This window comes from Salmo salar, chromosome 20, assembly GCF_965601325.2.
Source record: "Salmo salar chromosome 20, fSalSal1, whole genome shotgun sequence".
Classification (NCBI taxonomy): Eukaryota; Metazoa; Chordata; class Actinopteri; order Salmoniformes; family Salmonidae; genus Salmo; species Salmo salar.
Window position 1 is genome coordinate 14,288,528 of NC_138310.1, and position 22,899 is coordinate 14,311,426.

The 22,899-nt window shown below is 42.7% G+C and overlaps 1 protein-coding gene across 4 annotated transcripts; it reads right to left on the reverse strand.

Annotated features, from left to right (window-relative positions):
* Positions 1-513: 513 nt before the first annotated feature.
* Positions 514-17,055, reverse strand: LOC106580094 (heterogeneous nuclear ribonucleoprotein K). Of its 4 annotated transcripts, none has more exons than XM_014160741.3 (17): positions 16,922-17,055; positions 15,271-15,339; positions 15,005-15,158; positions 12,493-12,590; positions 12,109-12,165; positions 11,062-11,105; positions 9,669-9,741; positions 9,380-9,493; positions 8,994-9,122; positions 8,557-8,885; positions 8,337-8,390; positions 7,285-7,327; positions 6,251-6,266; positions 2,646-2,678; positions 2,434-2,501; positions 2,051-2,220; positions 514-1,433 (listed from the first exon to the last, which is right to left on the reverse strand). In XM_014160741.3, the coding sequence occupies exons 3-17, from the start codon at positions 15,063-15,065 to the stop codon at positions 1,403-1,405; spliced, it is 1,320 nt and encodes a 439-aa protein (XP_014016216.1). In that variant the 5' UTR covers positions 15,066-15,158; positions 15,271-15,339; positions 16,922-17,055; the 3' UTR covers positions 514-1,402. The 4 variants fall into 4 exon arrangements, with proteins under 4 accessions (XP_014016216.1, XP_014016214.1, XP_014016215.1 ...); XM_014160739.3 differs by having other exon boundaries at positions 7,285-7,330; XM_014160740.3 differs by having other exon boundaries at positions 7,285-7,330; positions 15,271-15,342; positions 16,922-17,029.
* Positions 17,056-22,899: the final 5,844 nt, after the last annotated feature.

Here is a 22,899-nt window from a genome sequence, read left to right on the forward strand (position 1 = left end):
GACAGATTTATCTCAATCTCTTCATTGAAAGACTCAATCATGGACACTGACAGTTGTGGCTGATTTGCGTGATGCATCGTCGTCTCTACCTTCTTGCCGTTTGTGCTGTTGTCTGTGCCCAGTAATGTTTGTACCATGTTTTGTGTTGCTACCATGCTATGTTGTCATGTATTGCTGCCTTGCTATGTTGTCGTCTTAGGTCTCTCTTGATGTAGTCGTGTTGTATTTCATCATGTGTGTTTTGTCATATATATTTTTTTATCCCAGCCCCCGTCCCCGCAGCAGGCCTTCTGTCTTTTGGTAGGTCGTCATTGTAAATAAGAATTTGTGCTTAACTGACTTGCCTAGTTAAATAAAATAAAAAGACAGCAATTTTCTCTACAGCAGGGCATGGGTCAGGCTAGGCTGAAGTATTTCTTTGACCTAGGGGGTCACAGGAATGTCAGTGGGACATTGGCTACATCAAGAACATTACTAAGCAGGATCTCCATAAGACTTAGCCAAGAACCTACAGACGTTTCAATCTTTATTTATTTAAAAAAAAATGGATTCTAGTAGAAAAGCCTAACCCCCTAGGAGATGCATACACCAAGTATTGCTTGTAGCCATATTATCATGTCCCAAATAAGGACTGTTTAGCATGGCTAATAGAGCAGGCTTTATGGCATGACACTATCACCAAGACTCAAAAACAGTCCTACAAAAGTGTACAGCCAGGAAATGTGATGAATAATAAGAATACTTGTGTATAATCCCCATGTCACCCCGATACATCCTGAAACATTTCATTACAATGAAAAACATGACAAAATTACAATTTCCTACATTTATTTTTTAAAATCATAAAACGTTCCTTTAAAAAAAAAAAGGCGTACATTCTGCATGTTGCACTGAGTGGTGGTAAGGGGTGTGTGTGAAAAACTCCAATACAGACAAAGAGAACACAAAGACGGGACAGTCGTACTCTACTGACAAACACACCATAGAAATCAACCCATCCAAAAATAAAGATAATGTTCACTTGTCTGTCAGGAGACTCCAAATATTTTGACAAATGTTTTTTTTTATTTTTTTTTATACAAATACAAGAGATGGAGTAGAGAACTACACAAAAAATGCAGAACGTCTACATTTAACATAGGAATGTTGGACCTTAAAAAAAATTAACAAAATGCCCACAAACTGGGACAATAAGATGGGGATGGGAGGGATTTGCTTCAATCTGAGTCTCCTTGTTTAGAGGAACTGACCAGAGTACTGCTTCACACTGAAAGAGTAAAAAGAAAAAGAAAATTCACAGGAGTCAATAAAGATATATAGAGGGGTTGGGGGTGGGAGAGGGAGTTGGGAGAGTCTGAGACAGGGAGAGAGCACGTGATGCGGGCCTAGTCGGAGGCGAGGGTTAGTCCTGGTGTCCGAGCAGGTGCAGTGCGCTGGGGGAGGAGGAGGAAGGGAGACAAGGTTAGTCACCATGGCTACGAGGCAGCATTAGCACTTCAGCATCTGCGCAATGAGACACGCTGACGGTTGCCGGGGAGACAGAAGAGGAGGAGCCTGTGCCGTTTGGCAGACTGTGATTTGTTGTCGATTCATCTAACTAAAAACAACAAAATCACTAGTCTTCCACACAGCAACAGGCAGGGAAGAAGTCCACTCCCTGCTTCACACCGAAAAGGCTCTTGGGTCATAAAACCAAACATTTCACCAATCATTTTCTTCTAAAAATCTGACATGTTGAATGATTAACACATCAAACAAATATTGACCTACAGTTTTGTATTAATATGATAATACTTGTACAAGTATTGTGTACAGATTTTAATACAGCCATTTCACAAGAAGAAGCTCAAACTACTTTCACATTGCACGGGAGGAGAGAGGTTAGTAAACATCAGCAGCAGACAGAGAAATATAATAAGAGATTAAAAGGAGGTAGAAAAATATACATCTACACATACATATATTTGAGATCAAAATGTGGCTATAAAAACAGGAAGGTATAGAAAAGGCAGACATGAAACTATTCACTCAGAGGGCGTCCAGAACTTGCCTATTCTGCAATAGGTACTGAGCGTTTTGGATCTGGTCCTGGGTGCCGCTGATGGTGATGATGCGATCCTCAGAACCCTCCAGTGGCTCGTCGATCTTAATGGAGGCGCCAGACTCATGCCGGATCTGCTTGATCCTCTGACCTCCCTTACCAATGATGGAGCCGGCCAGCTGTAGAAAACACCAGGGTCAACTGAATGTCATGCACAACAGTGTGAAAACACAGGAAAAGTGTGTTCTGTGTGTGCGTGTGAATGTTGCGTAAGGGTTTCATAGGCCATGGTGGGCGAGACAGGCCGAGCCATTGCTCTGTATGAGAACATAGTGTGTGGGTGTGTTCGAGAGAGGTAATGGGGGAGTCCCCCCTCTTCTGCTTATACACACATCTTTCGGGATCGTCACTTGTGTGGTGATGACTGGCCCTCCCATATCATTATAGGAACCGCGTCCACCTAACACACACGGCGCATACAGTGACATACACACAAGGAGAGATCAGAGAAACAGCTTGAGGAAGTGTTTAGACTCTATTAACATCACCATAACCTAACAACATACTGAATACCAAGCTGTGGGACGTGCTTCTACAGACTCACCAGACTGATAGGAGTCCCAGGAAGAGTTGTTATCTGTTTGAAAGGCGAGAGAGAAAATAGATCTACAGTTAGGGAAAGGTTTTTAAAATGTACACATCCAGAGCAGACTGGTACCATAAACAAACACATATTTACCAACCTGATATAGAGCAGGCCAACACGTTTCAAAGATGATCTTCCAATAAACAGTCGAAATGACAAAACAAAGATAGTCGACAAGTACACTGGTGCAAAACAATATACTCCAGGCTGTTGAGTATTATATCCTATGCTTCCTTGATTGTGTAATTGTCAGTCATGCAGGGTTCCCTTGTAAAAGAGACTCTATCCTGCCCAAATAAAAACAACAATAAAATGTGTAGCCTTATAGAGCAGACCAGCTGAAATCAGGTTCTATAACATACACCGGAGAACCACTAGCCCTCTACGTTCTATGAAAGCTGCTCGCCGTAAACTGGAAAGAAGGAGGAAAACAAACCCAACTAGGCATGCCCAAGCCCTGCTATATCATCAGATTGCATACAGAGGTACTGAACACTGCACGCAAGTTAGACTATACCAGTCTCATTGCAAATTGTGAGGGGAAACCCCAGAATGCTATTTTCTGTCCTAAAAGAAATGTAAACCCCCAGATAACTCCTCCTCTACCCCCTCCATCGAGCAATGCAACAGTTTTCTTGATTTTTTCCAATTCAAAATGAAGTAGTGCACTGCACAAACTACCCCTTGCTTGGGATGTGCCCCTATGCTTTATACTGAGCCTACTAGCTGCAGTTTCAACACATTTTCAAGAACAAGCCCAACAACGGTCTCTGAAATTGTCCAAAATATGAGGTCAACTACCTGCCCCTTCGACCCTATTCCCAAAGCAAAATCCTGCCTCACTCTTCTCAGTCTAACTATAACCAAAATCATAAATTACTTAATTCAGGCACTGTGCCTAATTCCCTGAAAACTGCCTCCATTATACAAATCTGGAAAAAACCTGGAAATTACAGACCAATTTCCAACCAGTTGTGTAAAGTACTTAAGTAAAAATACTTTCAAGCACAACTTATGTAGTTTTTTTGGTATCTGTACTTTCCTATTTTTTTTTGACAACTTTTACTTCATTACATTCCTAAAGAAAATAATGTACTTTTTACTCCATACATTTTCCCTGACATGTAAAAGTACTCCTTACATTTTGAATGCTTAGCAGGACAGGAAAACTGTCAAACTCACACTTTTAAAGATAACATCCCTGGTCATCCCTACTGCCTCTGATCTGGCGGATTAACTAAACACAAATGCTTTGTTTGTAAATTATGTCTGAGTGTTGTGAGTGTGCCCCTGGCTATATGTAATTTAAAAAAAGAAAATGGTGCCATCTGGTTTGCTTAATATAAGAAATTTGAAATGATTTATACTTAAGTATATTTAAAATACCTTTAGACTTTTACTCAAGTAGAATTTGACTGAGTGACTCACTTTTACTTCGGTCATTTTCTATTAACATATCTTTGCTTTTACTCAAATATGACAATTGGGTACTTTTCCCACCACTGTTTCCAACCTAGCCTTTTCAGTCAAAGGTCCTTTGAACATGTGGTCTCAATACAGCTACAGAACTACCTTTCAACCAACAATCTCCATGAACCCTTCCAGTCCGGCTTCCATGTACAGCACAGTACAGAGACAGCCCTGGTAAAAGTTACACATGACTTGTTGATGACAGCTGATGAAGACACTAGCATCTTTTTACTTTTGGAAATCACAGCAGCCTTTGTCACAGAGAATCATGCGATCATCAGCAGACTTACGAACTAGCTTGGATTCTCTGGCACATCACTCCTGTGGTTTAGCTCCTGACTTACAGACAAGAATTTGTGATCCAACCCTGCCACAGTCACTCAAGGAGTCCCCCAGGGCTCTGCTATGGGGCCACTCCTGTTCTCTATACACACATACACTGCCACACGGTATACTTATACGGAGATTTGGACTAAAGTTGAATTTTTGCACATACGTGAGGACAAGTCAGACTAACAACCAAACTAACAGACTGTCTAGATGCAATCAAGAGATGGATGCAGTTGAACTTCCAAAAGCAAAACAGAGCTTGTGTTTATTTGCTCTAAGAGTACACAGAGCAAAATGAGCACATTCTCCCTTCCTCTGGATGATGACGCCATCACAGCTTCCCCCACTGCCAGAACCTGTGTAATTTTGGACTCTAGCCTCTTGTTTGAAGCACACATAACGCAACAAAAAGTGTAATATTTCCACCTTGAATCAGGTCTTGTTCACTGTGGATGCTGAGAAGCTTGCGCATGCCTTGGTAACATCTCGGCACTGCTGACAGTAAGGCTCCTGTCAACTCCAGATGATCCAGAATGCAGCTGCCAGGATGCGCTCACAAACTACACAAAAAAACTCACATCACCCTGCTTTACTCAACCTCCATTGGCTTCCTGTTCAATACAGGATCACATTTAAGATTCTACTGCTCACCTTAAAAGGCCCTCAAGGGTGATGCATATGCCAAATTCTAGAGAACTATTCCCCAGCACACCGCTACGATAACCAGACTCAAATTGCCTGGTCACAAACCTGTTCAGCACGGGTAATAGGGCCTTCTCACGTGTGGCTCCTGAGGTCTGGAACGCAGGCAGCTTCCATTTCCTTGTTTAAAACACATTTAAAAGGCCTACCTTTTAATCTTTGATTGCTTAATCTGTTTACAGTCTATATTTTTTGTATTAGCAGGTAATGGTTTAATGTATTGAAATTATTCTACTTTTTTATATTTTGTCGTTGAATTTTGTTTGTGTTTTGTTTTCTACCTGATATGCATTGCGAATGGGATATGATATATATTATATCTGGAGTATTTCTCCTGTCTTATCCGGTGTCCTGTGTGAATTTAAGTATGCTCTCTCTAATTCCCTCTTTCTTTCTCCCCCTCTCGGAGGACCTGAGCCCTAGGACCATGCCTCAGGACCACCTGGCCTGATGACTCCTTGCTGTCCCCAGTCCACCTGGCTGTGCTGCTGCTCCAGTTTCAACTGTTCTGCCTGCGGCTATGGAACCCTGACCTGTTCACCGGACGTGCTACCTGTCCCAGACCTGCTGTTTTCAACTCTCTAGAGACAGCAGGAGCAGTAGAGATACTCTGAATGATCGGCTATGAAAAGCCAACTGACATTTACTCCTGAGGTGCTGACCTGTTGCACCCTCGACAACTGTGATTATTATTATTTGACCCTGCTGGTCATCTATGAACATTTGAACATCTTGGCCATGTTCTGTTATAATCTCCACCCGGCACAGCCAGAAAAGGACTGGCCACGCCTCATAGCCTGGTTCCTCTCTAGGTTTCTTCCTAGGTTCTGGCCTTTCTAGGGAGTTTTTCTTAGCCACCGTGCTTCTACACCTGCATTGCTTGCTGTTTGGGGTTTTTGGCTGGGTTTCTGTACAGCACTTTGAGGTATCAGCTGATGTAAGAAGGGCTTTATAAATACATTTGTTTTTATATGCGCTTTACAAATGAAATATTGTGCCATGGAGACAGCATGACAAACTGAACTCAGACAGAACCACATTGGAAGAACGGAACAACTCACCATATCCACCCCCACCCTGGAGAAAGAGAAAAGAGAGGGAGAGCAGGGTTAAACACACATTTCCTTGTGATCTGTTGTAAACACTCATGGATGCATGCAACCCCGGCCTTGCATGATCAGGATTAGGGCAGGGACCTCAAGATATATTAACTCGATACTTAGGTGCCGATACATTATGTATTGATTCTCACAATTCTATATGTATAGCGATTCGATACTGCGATTTGATGTCCAAACATATGGCTCACTGTAAGTCTGGTGCAGAGAGACCGGAGCATTAGAAAATACATTTTTGATTAGTCATGGAAATAAGTGCTGAAAACATATTGGCTCACTATTTAAAAAGAAGATGGAGAACATGCTATAGAATCAAAAAACTGCGGAGTTTAGCAACAAGGTAGCGTAAAATTAAATAGCGTCACTTGGAGTCAAAGTATCAATATAATATTGTGATATGTAACTATCGATCCCTCCGATCAAGTCAGGGTTGAGGCCAGTTCGTACAAAAGCCCCTATTTGATGCTGGAGACCCCTGCCCCCTTCTCCGCTTGCATCCATCAGCCACTCACGCCACAGCTTTCACCTGCTATTCAGCGGCTCAGTCACCAGGGCAACAAGCGATTCAAAAATCAGTTGCTGAGCAACTGGAGGCAGCATCCTGCCAGCTCTCAAAGATAACCTACCAGTCTGTCAACAAAGCATTATTATTAACACCTAGCAACCACAGCCCCCCCCCATGATTACGTTGATGGTAGTGGTCATGGTGGTATGGGCAATTATTACTGAAGTTACCCATTACCTGTGCTTATGGTTTGGTCATATGGTTAACTATGGTAAAGTAATGTTTATTACATGTTAGTGGTAAAGGTGTTGTTGGGTTTTATAGTGGGGTTAGCTGTGGCCATGGCGATGAGGTTATTATCAGGCAATTACAATCACTGTCTAGGAAAGACCAACAATTGTTTCAGCGTATGATGCTTCAGCCAATAGATACCAAGACGACAGTAGCATGCATTTAGTTAAGGGTCACTAACCATGTTATCGCCATAGCGATCTCCTGGTCTCCCTCTTCTGTCACTGCTAAGAGAAAGACAGAGAAAATGAAAGTCTGACTTGAGAAAAACATTGACAAGGCAGAGGGCTTTTCAGCAGCTCTCCGATCCAAGTCAAACCACACACATTCACAGACCCATGTAGAACACAAAAGTAAGCGGTGTTGACAGGCAAATGGCAGGGCTGAAACACTGATGAGGCCAGTAATCAGAGGAACAGACTCAGGCGAGACTGACTGACTACAGCACCGACTGAGGACGTTGACATGCAAAGTAGTAATTCAATATTAAACCGATTATGGCAGTAGGCAGATTATGCAGTAGTCATGTTAAAACCTTACTCTGCTTATCTTAATTTGCATGAAGTCAAAATCGAAGTAAGTATAAGCCGATTAAAACACCTGGTTTTCTGAGCAATCCTTCAAATTATTAGGACATGTGAAGACCTTCAAAATCGGCAGTGCATTTGTTCTGCGCATGTACCAGCCAAGCGAGCCTCCATCTTCAGAGCGAGTGAAGGGAGTTCGTAAACAACTGAACGTACGAGTCTTAAAAGTAGTTCACATTGAAACGTTATATAAACTCCGAAAATATGCGTCACAAAAAACAACATGGTAGAATGTTTATTTTGATTGCTGATTTTCTGCATTTATCAGAGTGGCATCAACGACCCTGAGTTCAGATGTGTTCATGTAAACAGTATTATTACAGAAATCCTTCTTGCAAAGTATAGTACCAGTCATGAGTTTAGACACACCTACTCATTCCAGGGTTTCTCTTTATTTTTTACATTGTAGAATAATAGTGAAGACATCAAAACTATTAAATAACATATGGAATCATCTATAATATAGTAAACATAAAGAAAAACCCTGAAATGAGTAGGCATGTCCAAACTTTTGACTGGTACTGTGTGTAACGTTTTAATCAAACTATTATATTAATCTGAATATCCACAATAATGGCATTTTGTTGCATGTAACCGTACTCACTGACTCCAGACCAGTGGCCTACAAGGCTGGAAAAGGACTTACTTGGGTCTGGCATCTGCATTGCCCCGATAGGAGTCATAGGAGTACTGGTCATCTCTGCAAACAACGTGGAAATGGAACACACACGAGCCCACACACACTATGAATGAAAGACCATATGTCCCTGCACTTTTGAGCACAAACTGATGTAGACAAAGCAAAATGGACAGAAAGAGATGTTTGGAAAAAGAAATGGAAATGAGCGATGGTGAAGCTCTCTTACCCTCCTCCTCTGTGTGGTGGGGCCAGGTTGCGGCCACGACTCTCACCCCTCCCCCCTCTCACTGGGTGGGGAGGCGGGGGTCCACGGCGGGGGCTCATCTCCTCGTAGTCCCTGCGGGCGGGGGGCATGGGCCCCCCTCGACCCCCTCGTCCAGAGGGCCCTCGGTCAAAACCTCCGCCACCTCGTCCCCCTCGCATGTGGAAGCCCCCCAAGGGGCGCCGGCCGCCGCCACCCCCGCGCTCCTCAAACATCACGGTGAAGCCGCCGTAGTCGTATGTCTCGTCGTAGAAGTTGGGGTCGTAGGGCTGGGCGCGCCCTTTTATGGGAGCCTGACGGGGATAGGATCACACATCATTTCTACAGCCGGCTGGCTGTGGTATTTACAGCTCAGTCAAATGGTTCGACAACAGAACCAACGGTTCGATAAGAGCACCAACCTCAGCGATGAGCTCCAGCATGATCTTGATGCACTCAACGACGCGCTCAGACTTGCCGCCGACCAGAACCACGCGGTCCGTGGACTGGGGACAGCATTCCTGGAACAGCTTGATGCTGGTCTGGGTGTTCTACAACAGTCAAGAGTCAACACAGGTCAAATTAGACAAAGCAAGGCCATATGACTGAGAAGAACCCACAGAAAAAGATTGAATCAGGGTCACCTTCAATAAGCTCTAAATGACAGTAAAACATTTGCATTCTTATTGGACAAGTTCAGGTAGTAGGCCCATCAAGTATTTTAAAATGTTATCCCATTTTTGTACGTACTGGACATGACCCAGGTGAGGAGATAAGAATGGGAGTAGTTCACAGCGCATAACTGTACCTCTCGTAACTCTTTGATCTTGGCTCCCTTCACACCAATGATGCTACCTGCCAGGCTCTGGTGGATCAGCAGCCTCAGCTCACAGTCAAAGTCCATCCCATTGTACTGTTGGTACTAGTGGGAGGGGGGTAAAACTTTAGCATTTTATATCTATATCCCATTGGAAATGCTATGTTTTCTTTTATCTGCACACTCAATATCTAGTAGGTACCACTCAGGACTATAACTGAAAATTATAGGCAGCCATAATGCTGGTCTCATTCTCCCTCATCTCCAACCACAGGCTCACCTCCTCCAGAGTAGGGATGATCTTGAGCAGGATCTCTCCCACGGTCTCGATTTCAGCACTGATGCTCAGAATGCTTTAGAGCCACCAATCACAGCGCAGGATATTCCCAGGGGGACCAATCAAATGGTGACCAAGTGTTAGAGAGGAAAGAAACAGTATTTCAAAACCAAGGTCAACTCTCCCTCAGCAGAACTTCAACCATAACATCTGACAATAAATGAAGACCCCTCCCTTTCATCCGGTCCCAGCCGTGGGGGTTAACCGGGTAGCTGTTGTGGTACAGTCCCATAGAAATAGAATTACTAGAATGGACATTCCCATTCAAGTCAATGTTCTGTGATGAGTGGACCAGCGGCCATATGTAGTAATTCTGGTTCTATGTGCACACCCCATTCAAATCACAACAGAGGAATAAAAGGACAGAATACCCCATAATCAATTTATATCTATAACATATCAGCAGGTATCCATAAATACACAAATTAACCCCCTCAGTGTGTCTGACAAAGAAGACCACAACAATAAAAATAAAAAAAAACAGGTAAAAGGAACCCAAAGAAAGCAGGTGTGTTTTAGTGACCCCTGGAAGGGGGGGGGGGGGGGGGGGGGGGGGGGGTAAGGAAGGAAAGGTTTGGGGGCGGTTTGCACCGATGGGGCCTGCTGCCAGAGCACTAAAGCAATTGGACTGTAGCACAACATGGGAGAAAAAAACTAAACAAAAAAAGAACGAAAGGTCAATAAAAACATGACAGTAGTACACTATGCTAATCAAAATAATTAAACAAGGAACAGTTTAAAGTAAACTTAAAGATGGGTGAGAGATGGCAGGGTCACAGTGAGTTATGCTCCCACCATTGGACAGGAGGATGTTGAGGGAAGGCAAGGAGGAGCGACAGGTGCGGGATGAGGTGACAAATAAGTTCACTTTCAACAGTTCCAACTATGGCAAAGGTAATATGGAGAGTAAAGAAGGGAAAAAGACATACAACACTTGAACCCTAGCTGCTCTGCCTGGAATAACAGTCTTACGTACTTATAGTGGTCCAAACCCACCACCCCCTAAAAAAGATCTGTGGTAACAAGGACGAGGAAGATGGTAGGAGGGGAATGTGAGAAGCTAAAACAGACCAGTACACCAACTCTGAGAGGGGAAGGAGGGAGGTGAGGAACGTTGAAGGGAGAGATACTATCATTGAAATAAAATATAGAATGTTGAAATACCGTCACTAGAACAGAGGCAGGTTTAAAGTATTTGTTGAAACCCTCACTGAAAACAGAGGCTTATAATACTGTCACTGAACAAAAGTTGACATGTTTGTCACAGGAACAGAGGCAGGTTTGTTTGTTTATTTTCTGAAGTCAGGCAGTGAGAGGGAGGAGCTTAGGGACATACCGCTCAGGCCCACTGCTGTCTGGGACTGACACACTGGCATTGAACTGCAAGGGCCGTGGGCGTGTCATGGGCAGGGGCCAGGGCCATTCGAGCACACAGATGTCAATGAAGTAAGGCGCCCATTTAGGGAGGGGCACGATTATGGGCAGGGCCAGCCAGGGTGTCAGGTGGGCGGGCGCAGGAGGGGCGATCCAGAACATGGGCAACAGAGGAAGTGGGCAAAAATAAACAAAAATAAAAAACAGGAGAGGGAAGAGGGAGGGGGAAGAGGAATACATTTTAATACAGGCTAATATTCTTCATTGTGATATTCTCTCAGAATGTTTTTTGTTTTTTTTAAAGAACAGGAGATGGAAGATGAGACAAAGGTATTCAGGTAGAGAGAAATAGTTGGGGGTAGAATGGGGTCAGAAAAGGAGGGGGAGATGTAGAGAGGGAGATAAGAAAGAGGGATAGCGGTAGAGGAGAGAGGGAGAAGAGTGGAGAATGATGGAAGGTGGAGAAAGAGAGAGGTAATGACATGAAATGAGTTGAGAATTGGCCAGGCTGTTTATATACACGAGACATTTCCTAGAGGATGAATTGGTGTCGGGTGCTATAACAGCTCCACCCTAAAATACACTGGGCCCACTCAAGTATTAATGAAAGTCTTAGCGGTGCGATGCCTGGTAGTAACAGCAGTATTCATTACGCAAACAGAAATACATTTGAGCTAACAAGGCCATGGGTTTCGTATTGATTAGTGGGGGTGGGGGGGGGGCATTTTGATAAAAGACATTACACTTTCGATTGATGATACCACAACAGGTGTAGAGCAGTTCTCAATACACATCATATCCCAGCATTTACCCAACAGTTACCCAACAACCTCACAGCTTTACTTCCCCCAACCATAGTTAACAGACCCATTTTCTTAAGCCCAACCTACCAACTTAGATTGCCTCAACATTTGCATACAAACTAGTCAAATCAGACACTCCCAAAGTACAACCATGGAAGGGGGTACTGTAAATTCCCAGACAAAAAGAGTGGTGTAAATGTACTCACGTCTGTGCGCAGGGATTTGATGTTTTTACCACCCTTCCCAATCACTGCTCCTGCATTCTGAACCGGGAAAAAAAAGTAATGTGATACCGAGCTTATTGTGATATAACAAAGTAAAAAAAAATCCTCAGACATCATCTACATACTACATAATCGAAACTGATTTTGACCGCATTAAATCAGACATGGAACCATGGGTAGATAAAAAAAAAAAAAAAAAAAAAAAAAAGAAGCTCTTAACCTCCATAGATGTGGTCAAATAAAGGTTAAATAAATAACTGGGGAGGGGGAAAAAGATAGGCTACATAGAAGGATAAGTCACAGAGGAGATTGTGGCTGTTGAAGGTAGGCAGGGGATTGTGAATGAGGAAGAGAAAGCGGACTGACTTTGCTCTGCAGGAGAATGCGGAGCTCCACCATGTCGTCTGTGTTCCTGGAGCGCTTAAAGGACTGCTCTTCCTCCGCGTCCTCTGCGGGACGCTTACCTGTGAAAGAAAAACAGAGTAATCTTTCTCACACACTATTTTTCAACCTTTTGACTTCGCAAGTTACATTTTTTTATTGGTCACATGCGAGTGAGCTGGTCACCTCAATGAAAAGTTTAAAAAGTCCTATTTTTTCAGGAGCTAAAACCACAATTTGGTCAAACAGTAAAGTGCATTATCCTCATGATTCCCTTCATGCAAGTTTCGTAGTAACTGTTTCACTGGACCCGGCTGCTGTGATGAGTGAGCCAATCTCTCTTCCTTTCCCTTGATGTGCTCTCCCCCACACAAAAAAAAGGAGGGTTCTGATTGTATAACATTTCAAAATCCAATTTGCAGGTAAAACACAGCTTTGGAAGCACCTACTGTTGAAACTGTTGGAGAGGATGTTCAGCTTCATGTGGGTATAAGTTCTAATTCTCAGCATTTTACATTGAGCTCAATAGTAGCCAGCAGATTCCGACCCAACCATTAAGCCTGTTTTACACTGAGCTGCACTGGGGTTGGAATGCAATCATGGTTAGATTAAGACACCGCGGAGCCAGCGCGAGATATGGGTCAGAAACATACCTCAACGCAGGGATGGGATGTGCCGCTGTATTACATCCCAATTGATACCTTGAGAAGATTGAAATACTACTAGTTTTTCCAGAAAACATCCCTTTTTGTTCTCATGCTAGCTATCAGTAGCCACCGCTGGCATTTTGGAATGGCAGTGTCAGCCAATCAGCTCCTTTGTTGTTCAGCGCAACATGCCATTCTATAATGGCTGCTGTGGCTACTTTACCAAGCATGAGGACATTAAATGTACTGTTAGATTAATACATGACTACTAGCAGTAGGCATTAGATTTAGTGTTAATAATCTATACTGAACAAAAATATACTCGCAACATGCAAAAATGTATACGATTTTACTGAGTACAATTCACAGAAGAAAATCAGTCAATTGAAATGAATTCCGTAGGCCCTAATCTATGGACATCACGACTGGGCAGGGGCGCAGCCATGGGGAGCCAGGCCCAGCCAATCAGAATTAGTTTTTTTGCCACAAAAGGGCTTTATTGAAGACAGAAATGTTCCTCAGCCCCCCCCATCTTCAGACGATCCGCAGGTGAATATGTCAGATGAGGTGGTCCTGGGCTGGCGTGGTTACACTTGGTCTGCAGTTGGATGTACTGCTACATTCTCTAAAACGGCATTGGAGGTGGCTTATGGTAGAGAAATTAACATTCAATTCTCTGGCAACAGTTCTGTTGGACATTCTTGCAGTCAACATGCCAATTGCGCGCTCCCTCAAAACCTTTGACATCTGTGGCATTGTTTTATGTGACAAACCTGCCAATTATAGAGTAGCCTTTTATTGTCCCAGCACAAGGTGCACCTGTGTAATGATCATGCTATTTAATCAGCTTCTTGATATGCCACTTCTGTCAGGTGGATGGATTATCTTGGCAAAGAGAAATGCTCACTAACAGGGATGTAAACAAATGTGTGCACAACATTTGAGCTAAATAAGCGTTTTGTGTGTATGGAACATTTCTAGGATCTTTATTTCAGCTCATGAGAAATCGGACCAACACTTTACATGTTGTGTTTATATTTTAGTTCAGTATTGCCAATGTGTTTTGAGTTCACTTCCTCATGTGGTGAATTAGCCCAAAATAAATGAGTGGACATAAACACAGACAAATTCATCTCAATTGAACAACAAAATTCAGACAATTCTGGAGCCCTATTTTAACAGTAAAATATTACAATACCCTACTGTCAACCCACAATTCATGACAATCAATGGATTAGGTAGCACATCAAAATATATTCAATAATGCATTCCTACTTGGACATGTTAAATAGACAACTTGTTTCTTGAATAGCCTACCAGCTCTGTAGTCTATTACACTGTCTAAAGCACTGTGAATGACTTGAAGGTGATTATGACTATGTTTTTCTAAAAAACGATGGTGCAACCAAATCATAGGCTGGTGCCACCAACTGAAAAAGTTAGTGTCACCAGTGGAAAATGTTAGTCTGGAGCCCTGCACGCACGTGCACGCGCACACACACACGTTCTCTGGATCTGCATTCAGTTGATGTAGAAATTATACACATGTAATACTAATAGCCCACTCATTGCCCTTACATATTAAAACAGTATAGATGCAATAGATATGGCTACCTCACTACACTGTCTGCTCTGCACTTTTTTTTGGCACATATCTGGCAGCTACAATTTAGGAATCTAAATGTTTATATTTTCAACCAGACATTGATTATTAGTAAGTATTAAACACAGAAGGGCATAAACCTTGCACCACGCCACTTAAAATTATAAAAAAATAACTACACTGTTCTTATTCATTTTCTAGGTTAGTTACACTTATTTAATTAACACACAAAAGGATTACAACTCACCGTTTGTCTCTGTGTTGCTGAATGAGGTCTCTTTTTCTTGATGCTCAATTTCTGTCTCCATTGTCGGCTTACACCGGGCTGGGTAGGGCAGGCACCTCGGTCCTGGGAGCAGGTAACAGCGGGGAGAGAGGAGCGGGCACCTCTGTCTGACTGGCTGTGGATGGACATGGTCGAGGGAAAGCGATGAGAGCAGGGTTTGGGGTTTTCAGAACTGACGAAACAAAGTACGACAGAGGAGAGAGACTGGACTGGTGACCAACACTTACCACTATTTATGGTGAGAAGATGGGCGTGTTATGGGCGGAACAAAACAAAGTCTCAGAGCAGCTGCGAACCTACTGAAAAAAGGCAAAGGTTGGTTAGCGGCATTAAAACAAATCTACCCAAGAACAATCGTATAACACACTGCTACGATTATAAAATTGTAATAAATGGTGCATAAACAGCATTGATTCAAATGAATGTATTATCTTGAACTGGCCATATTCATTACGAAAACCATTTAAGAAGCAAACAGAGCAAAATTAGAATTTCTATTGGACATATTTAGGTATGTTCCCTCCCTGTCTCGTTTAAAAAACATTTTGCAGTAGAATTGGCTTAATTAATATGCCCCTGAGCTTTAATACCATTCTGAAGGCGACCAGATGACACACATACTGAATTGATGCACATTATTAATCTAAAGAAAGTCAATGCATGAGTGAAGTTACAAAGCAGATTTATTTGATAATACGACCTGGCACAATGATATCTGAGTCGGGACAAAATGACAATGCAACGAGGGCTCATCTCAGAATCACCTCGCACGGATAATTATCTTGATCGTAATTAAACAAATAGCTAGCTACAATCATACATTTGCTCATCGGGCATTATTTTGGGATTAATGGTGTGAGCTAGCCTACAGCGTTGATCCAATGATCGTCTAGGGTTGATGTGCATTCCCGTTAATACACCCGTGTCCCCCGTGGACCGGCTCGTAAATAAAACATCCTCCATTCAAGCTGCAAGGCATCACTTCCCCTCCTTACCATTTTTAATAGCGAGCCGCCGGGAAAAATGTGTAGTCTTACTGTAATCAAACACGTTTAGTTTAGGACGTTGCACACCACGTTCAGCCAAGGGTGTACCACATCCTAAATTGTCAGAAAATGGTGGTGGAAAATCAAGTTTTATTAAGACAACACATTTTACTTCCCCCCCCCCCCGGCGGCTCTCCTAGTTGAGGGAAATGATGCCTTTCGAACCTGAATGGAGGATGCTTTGTCTACGGGATGGTCTACCGGGGACAGGAGCATAGACAGGGAGTGCACAGCAGTCCTAGACGACAGTGCCGTGGCGAATTATGGCGCCCACTATCGGCTGCCTAGGCCATATGTGCGCACACGGTTTAAGAAAACAACTAACGTTCGCTAGCTATTAGTTCTCTTGTGTATACGAGAAAAATAGCTCGCTAGCATATTGGGAAGCTACTTAGTTCATTCAGCTGGTTAAAGTATTTAGTAAAAATGGCTGGCTAGTTAAGGTAACTAGCTTCAGTTGTTAGGTAGCTAATGTTAACGTAACCAATTAACGTTACCCAACGACGTTAGCTGTTGGACTGCTACAGTAATATGTAGCTAGTGTAGTTAACGTTAGTTAGGGACAAGAAACACAATCGTATAACGTTGGAATAAAGCTCTGAAAGCCATATCTAATTACACTTGATACATTTCTAAATTTAGCCGTGTAAGCTATGCTAGCTAGCCTGCAACACTGGATCGCTAACTACAATAATTAACCAGCTACTTTAGTTGGAAATGGTGTAGCTAGATACGCGAATGCTTTCAAATGTTTTTGCTTATACCATCGCATCAACATGTAATGACGGATGTATTCGTTGCAGAGATGCATCGAAATGTGTGTAAAACAGACCTGCGCTACACCGTGTATCGTTGCTACTCCTTTTCGACCCTTCGCTGAGGAAGAACGCAAGCACAAAAATGGCTAAGACATCATGTGTGTATCTGAAGAAAGAGGTAGCTGCTTCGATTGGTGGAAATAGACCTTGAATTGTAAATAAATAGCAATAATTGGATAACTCATCTGTCACTCACATAATGGAGGCGGGTCTGAAGATATTGTTGTGTCCCCACCAATCTTCCGTACCGAAATAGTTTGGTTCACGTGCAGCAGTCCTTTACTTTCAGTCTTGATCATAATGTAAATACTTACTAGCTATGTTCATATAGGGTTGTAGCTAGCGAATGCTATCATCTTTGTAACATGTAGATATATCACATATTTAGTGTGTTTCGCGTGAAGTCCAAAAATGATTATGGGAACCTTAGTACTTCACAAACATTTTGACTCTCCATGCCTCCAACTTTTGGCGCCTTGGCGATTCGCCCAGCGAAAGTAGCTGTACTTGTAGTTTGGGGCAGATAGCTACAATTCTACAGAACGAATCCAAACCATTGTAACGTAAATTAAGGTTTATGACGATCACTCAATGAGTACGGTTACATGCACACAATATAATAGTTCGATTAAAACGTATATATGCTTTGCAAGAAGAACAATGTCCCTAATAATACTGCTATATGGACACAACTGAAATCAGCCTACTACCTGATGGCACTGATAAATGCAGAAAATCGCCAATCAAAATAAACGTTCTACGACCTCGACCGTGTTATCTTTGGGAAGCATATTAGATTCTGAGTTCAGACTTTTGAAGTTTGCATGTGAAAACTACTTCTAAGCAGTGGCGTGTATTCATGGGTGCCAAGGGAAGCCAGTCTTACACCAAAAATGACACCAACATTTTTTTTAAATAATGTATATTTCATCTTGGTGTTTTCAGAATTTTCCTTCAATTCACAAGAGGCTGAATGTATCTCACTGGAGACAGCATCCGAGCGAAACAGTGCCTTTCGGTCTCTGTATGTCATGTGTAAGGCCATTTATCTGATTCTATCTGGTCATGAAGAGTATGACATTGTTGCCGCCCATAGCATTGAATGCAAGGGAAGTCAGCAAGCATTTGGCCTCACTTGATTAAAAAAAGTAGAAAACAATAGCCAATCAGCATTGAGCTAAACTGAGGGAGCTCAACTGTGAATAGTCCTGGAGCACCAAAAAAAGGTGTTGTCCTCTGATGGCTAGCTACCTAGTTAAAATGGTCTTTTTCCCAAATTAGCCATAGATGGGGATAGGGGTTTGGACTTGTGGTTTTACTTAATTCTCCGTACTGGCCAATGATTGTAATGGCGATTCTGATCCCACCATAAATTCATACGGTACATTGTGACCCTGGATTGAGAGGATGAAAGGTCAACATGTAGCTAGATGTAGAAGGCTAAAGTTAACTAGCTAACGTTGGCCATCAAAGAAGTTAGGCTAGCAAGCAAGCATTTTAGCCAGGTGGCCTAGGACAACAAAAAATTAAAGCTTGTACTGTATGAGTCATAGACCTTTTCGTCAACATGAAAGATGGGAGTATGGCATTAGCATTTCTCTATAAGTAGGGTGTTTTTTTCTACTTGCACAAACACACACACACACACACACACACACACACACACACACACACACACACACACACACACACACACACACACACATACACATACACAAACAAACAAACAAATCAGAATGGTGGACAGAATAGGTGATTTGATGATGTTGATGTTGAAAAGGTGCTGGAATAGTGGAGGCAGCTCCTGTTTTCTTTGCGACTTGCAGTAACTCCATGGTTCTAAATCAATAGTTGTTTGGTAGTCCAAAAATATCGGAAACATTAACTTGCTTGGGGTGGGTATAATTGGTGGAATGTTCTAACAAGAATCTGTTCCAAAAACTTCGTAAAGTACAAGCTTGGCAACAAACGCATACAAAGTAACATGATCAATTCACCTAACATTAGCTAAATAGCTGCCGAATAGGCAACAACTCACCACGTAGCTTATTCTTAATGTTTGTCAATAGGCTACCAGAGTGAGGACAGACATTTTTCGGAATAAACACGGTGAGTGAAAAACTTAATTAATTAGCCCACGCCCTACCCGGTATCGTATTCTGCCTCTATACAACTTTGTATGCGTTATTTGTTGGCAACCTTGTTATTTACAACGTTTTTGGAACAGATTCCTGTTGATACGTTCCACAAATTATACCCGGGTTAGGGTTAAGTGCCAGCCGTGCGACTTTATTCTCGGTCAACTGTAATTTGCCTATTTCCCTCTTTGTGGCACTTGACCATATGATTGGGCAGAAGTCCAGCACATCCCTACCAGGTAACCAGGAGGCTGACAACCAGGAACCAGATGACTCAGAGCTGCTGGCTAGCCTGGAGGCCCAGCAGGGGCAGGTGGAGTGGAGGGTGGAACCCAGCCTGGAGAGTTGTTATGGAACCCGCAGTGAGGCATCCTCCGCCTCTTACATAAATGCCTTGCTGCAGAGCCTGTGCTTTGAAAGTCTTGCAGATTCTGCACTCGGAAGCCCTTCATGCCACGAGGCCCTTGAGCTGGACATGGTGGACATCACAGATGAGGACTGATTACCTTCCTCTGGATGAGCTTGACAATGTGATTTTCCAGGAGAGACCAATCCAACAGCCAAACAACAGGAAAGACAATCAAAGGGACAACCTTTAGACGATGACATGGACTGCTTCTTTCCACCTGAGCTAAAAGCTTCCAGACAGGAGCCTAGACTGGATAGTACCTGTGTCAGAGAACAGGGAACAAGCCGACCCTTTGCGGAGAGTGTGACGATTGTGATGCTTGATTCACCTCCGTTTACCTACCTGTGTTTGCTGCAATAGGGTGCGAGCCCCTTGGGCGTGCTGGAGTGAGTGAGCGAGGTGCATGTGAAAGCCTTCATTGTCACCCTGCAAGGGAACCTCAAATGCAGTAAGGTGGAGTGGTGGGTCAGTGCTTCCATTTCGGACGGAACTGGTTACATGGACATGGACCTTTCAGACCAGGTTCTGACGGGCCTGCTGGGGTTTTCAGTGGCCAAGAAGCTGGACCTGGCCCAGATGGACGCAGGGATGAAGGCGTGTTAGCAGGGCCTGGTGGACATGTGCTGTGTAATGACTCTGAGGTTGGACCCTGCTGACATGAAGGCTGTGGTCCTCAAGGTTGATGCAGTCACAGAGGAGAACTGAGTGAAAGGTAGGCACGGGCTGGAGGACTCTGGGATGTGGACTGTGGAGGACTTTGATGACTGGGCTCTGGGGAATTTGGGGTTGTGACTGCCTTGGCTGTAAGTGGGTTTAAAGCTCTGTCTGGCCCTGAATCCACTGTCAAGTGTGCTTTACGAGACCTCTGTTGTTATGTTAATTCATGCAGCCATTAGGCTACTCTTGATTAAAACATTTTTGGAATGCGGAATTTGAAGAAAAAAAAACGTTTTTGTTAAAATGATTCTGAATTCTGAAATGAGCTTTTTGTGTGTGTAAAGAAACAAGAGCTTATTACAGTATGAAAATACAGTATGTTTAAGAAGGAAGGCTTCAGTTTTTGATAGTAGGTCTACTGGTGTATATTGTCTCTCACTGATGATTGATTACAGTAACTGTTGCTAATGTATGACAGTATTTTATTCTACAATTTTGATGTAAACAAATCTGAGTTAATGATTTACTTTTTATCCTCTATACTCAGAATTACTTTTCACAGTTCGGCCTTTACTACAGTTTAGTAGCTACTACACAATGACACATTTTCGGTCATTTACCGCTGAAGAATTCCTGCATTTTTTCTGTGAGTAGTGGAGTGATGCTCAGGCCATGGGGAATCCGCTCTGTTCCCCCGTAAAAAAAAACGGAGTAATAGTCAGCCTTTGCTTATTGCTATTCCGTGTTGTCCACACACATCCACATGCATTCATCTGACTTCATTAAGCCCTAATCAGTTTCAACATCAAAATTAGGAACCTGCACTGCATGTCATTAGCCTGTTATGAGTTAATGACTGTGCCCACAGTGGAAAGCGTGTTGTACAGGGTAGTGAGAACCTATAGGCCTGGTGAATTATCTGCATAAGTAGGAGACGGGTTTGGGTGGGTGGGTGCATTACATGGCTGAAATTGTATACAGTAGCACTCATTCAAGGGTTTTTCTTAATTTTTACTATTTTCGACATTGTAGAATAATAGTGAAGACATCAAAACTATGAAATAACACATTGAATCATGTAGTAACCAAAAAAGTGTTAAAGAAATCAAAATATATTTTAGAATTTAGATTCTTACAAGTAGCCAGCCTTTGCCTTGATGACAGCTTTGCACACTCTTGGAAGACCCAGAGTTACCTCTGCTGCAGAGGATAAGTTCATTAGAGTTACCAGCCTCAGAAATTGCAGACCAAATAAATGCTTCACAGACACATCTCAACATCAACTGTTCAGAGGAGACTGTGAACCAGGCCTTCCTGGTTGAATTGCTGCAAAGAAACCAGTACACAAGGACAACAATAAGAATAAGGGACTTGCTTGGTCCACGAGCAATGGATATTAGACCGGTGGAAATCTGTCCTTTGGTCTGATGTGTTCAAATTTGAGATTTTTGGTTCCAACTGCCATGTCTTCGTGATAGGCAGAGTAGGTGAACGGATGATCTCCGCATGTGTTGTTCCCACCGTGAAGCATGGAGGAGGTGGTGTGATGGTGTGGAGGTGCTTTGCTGGTGACACTGTCTGATTTATTTAGAATTCAAGGCACACTTAACCAGCATGGCTACCACAGCATTCTGTAGCGATATGCTATTCCATCTGGTTTGAGCTTAGTGGGACTACCATTTGTTTTTCAACAGGACAATGACCCAACACAGCTCCAGGATGTGTAAGGGCTATTTGACCAAGAAGGAGAGTGATGGAGTGCTGCATCAGATGACCTGGCATCCACAATCACCTGACCTCAACCCAAATGAGATGGTTTGGGATGAGTTTGACCGCAGAGTGATGGAAAAGCATCCAACAAGTGCTCACCATATGTGGGAACTTCTTCAAGACTATTGGAAAAGCATTCCAGGTGAAGCTGGTTGAGAGAATGCAAAGAGTGTGCAAAGCTGTCATCAAGGCAAAGGGTGGCTACTTTGAAGAATCTCAAATGTAATATATATTTTGATTTGTTTAACACTTTTTTGGTTACTACATGATTCCATATGTGTTATTTAATAGTTTTGATGTCTTCTACAATGTAGAAAATAGTTCAAATAAAGAAAAACCCTTGAACAAGTAGGTGTGTCCAAACTTTTGACTGGTACTGTATGTCGATACATTCTGTAAAGTGAATACATAGATGATTACAAAGGCTCAGATGGTTGGCGTGTGGTGCTTGCAAGAACATGGTGGTGGGTTTGAATCTCGCACAGGCCTTGTCTAGGCTATACTATGTGTATACTGTTCATCACTTTAATAGAATGTCTGCTAAATAACAATACCGTATTAATGCATAAATACCTTGATCTACAGAGCTTGTTCATGCCCTACACTCTTCTTATTCATAACACATAAACTATCTGGTACTGTAACAGGTCATATTCAATAAATAGTCTGAACTTCAGAAAATAAAGACATATGTCCTAGCAAGGCATCTTTCTCCTGTTTTAGGAAAAGTGACTGTGCTAATAGAGGCCATTTGCAATGCTTTTTCCTTGATTTTACACCACCCCCTGCCCCACCACATCTTTCTGTTGCAGTCTGAAGGAGATAATCAAGGTAGGAGTTAAAAAGTGCCTTTTCGTTCTCCAGCGAGTTTGTATGTTCCCAAATTACAGGTGAGTGGTGGTGGGCGCATGGGGAGACATTGTGCTCATTTCTCTAATGCTCGTACCACGTGTAGTATACCCTTTTGGTCCTTTCGTTTTAGAGGAAAAATGTACATCAGCAAACCAAACTAATACCT

Bases quoted from the DNA above. Each gene is read 5' to 3' on its own strand.
- LOC106580094 (XM_014160739.3), bottom strand. From the start codon at position 15,065: ATGGAGACAGAAATTGAGCATCAAGAAAAAGAGACCTCATTCAGCAAC. The intron at 2,502-2,645 runs GTGAGTCTGTAG...CGTGTGTGTTAG, and splicing joins CTGGGACTCCTATCAGTCTG to GTGGACGCGGTTCCTATAAT. The intron at 2,221-2,433 runs GTGTGTATAAGC...TGTTTTCTACAG, and splicing joins AAGTGACGATCCCGAAAGAT to CTGGCCGGCTCCATCATTGG.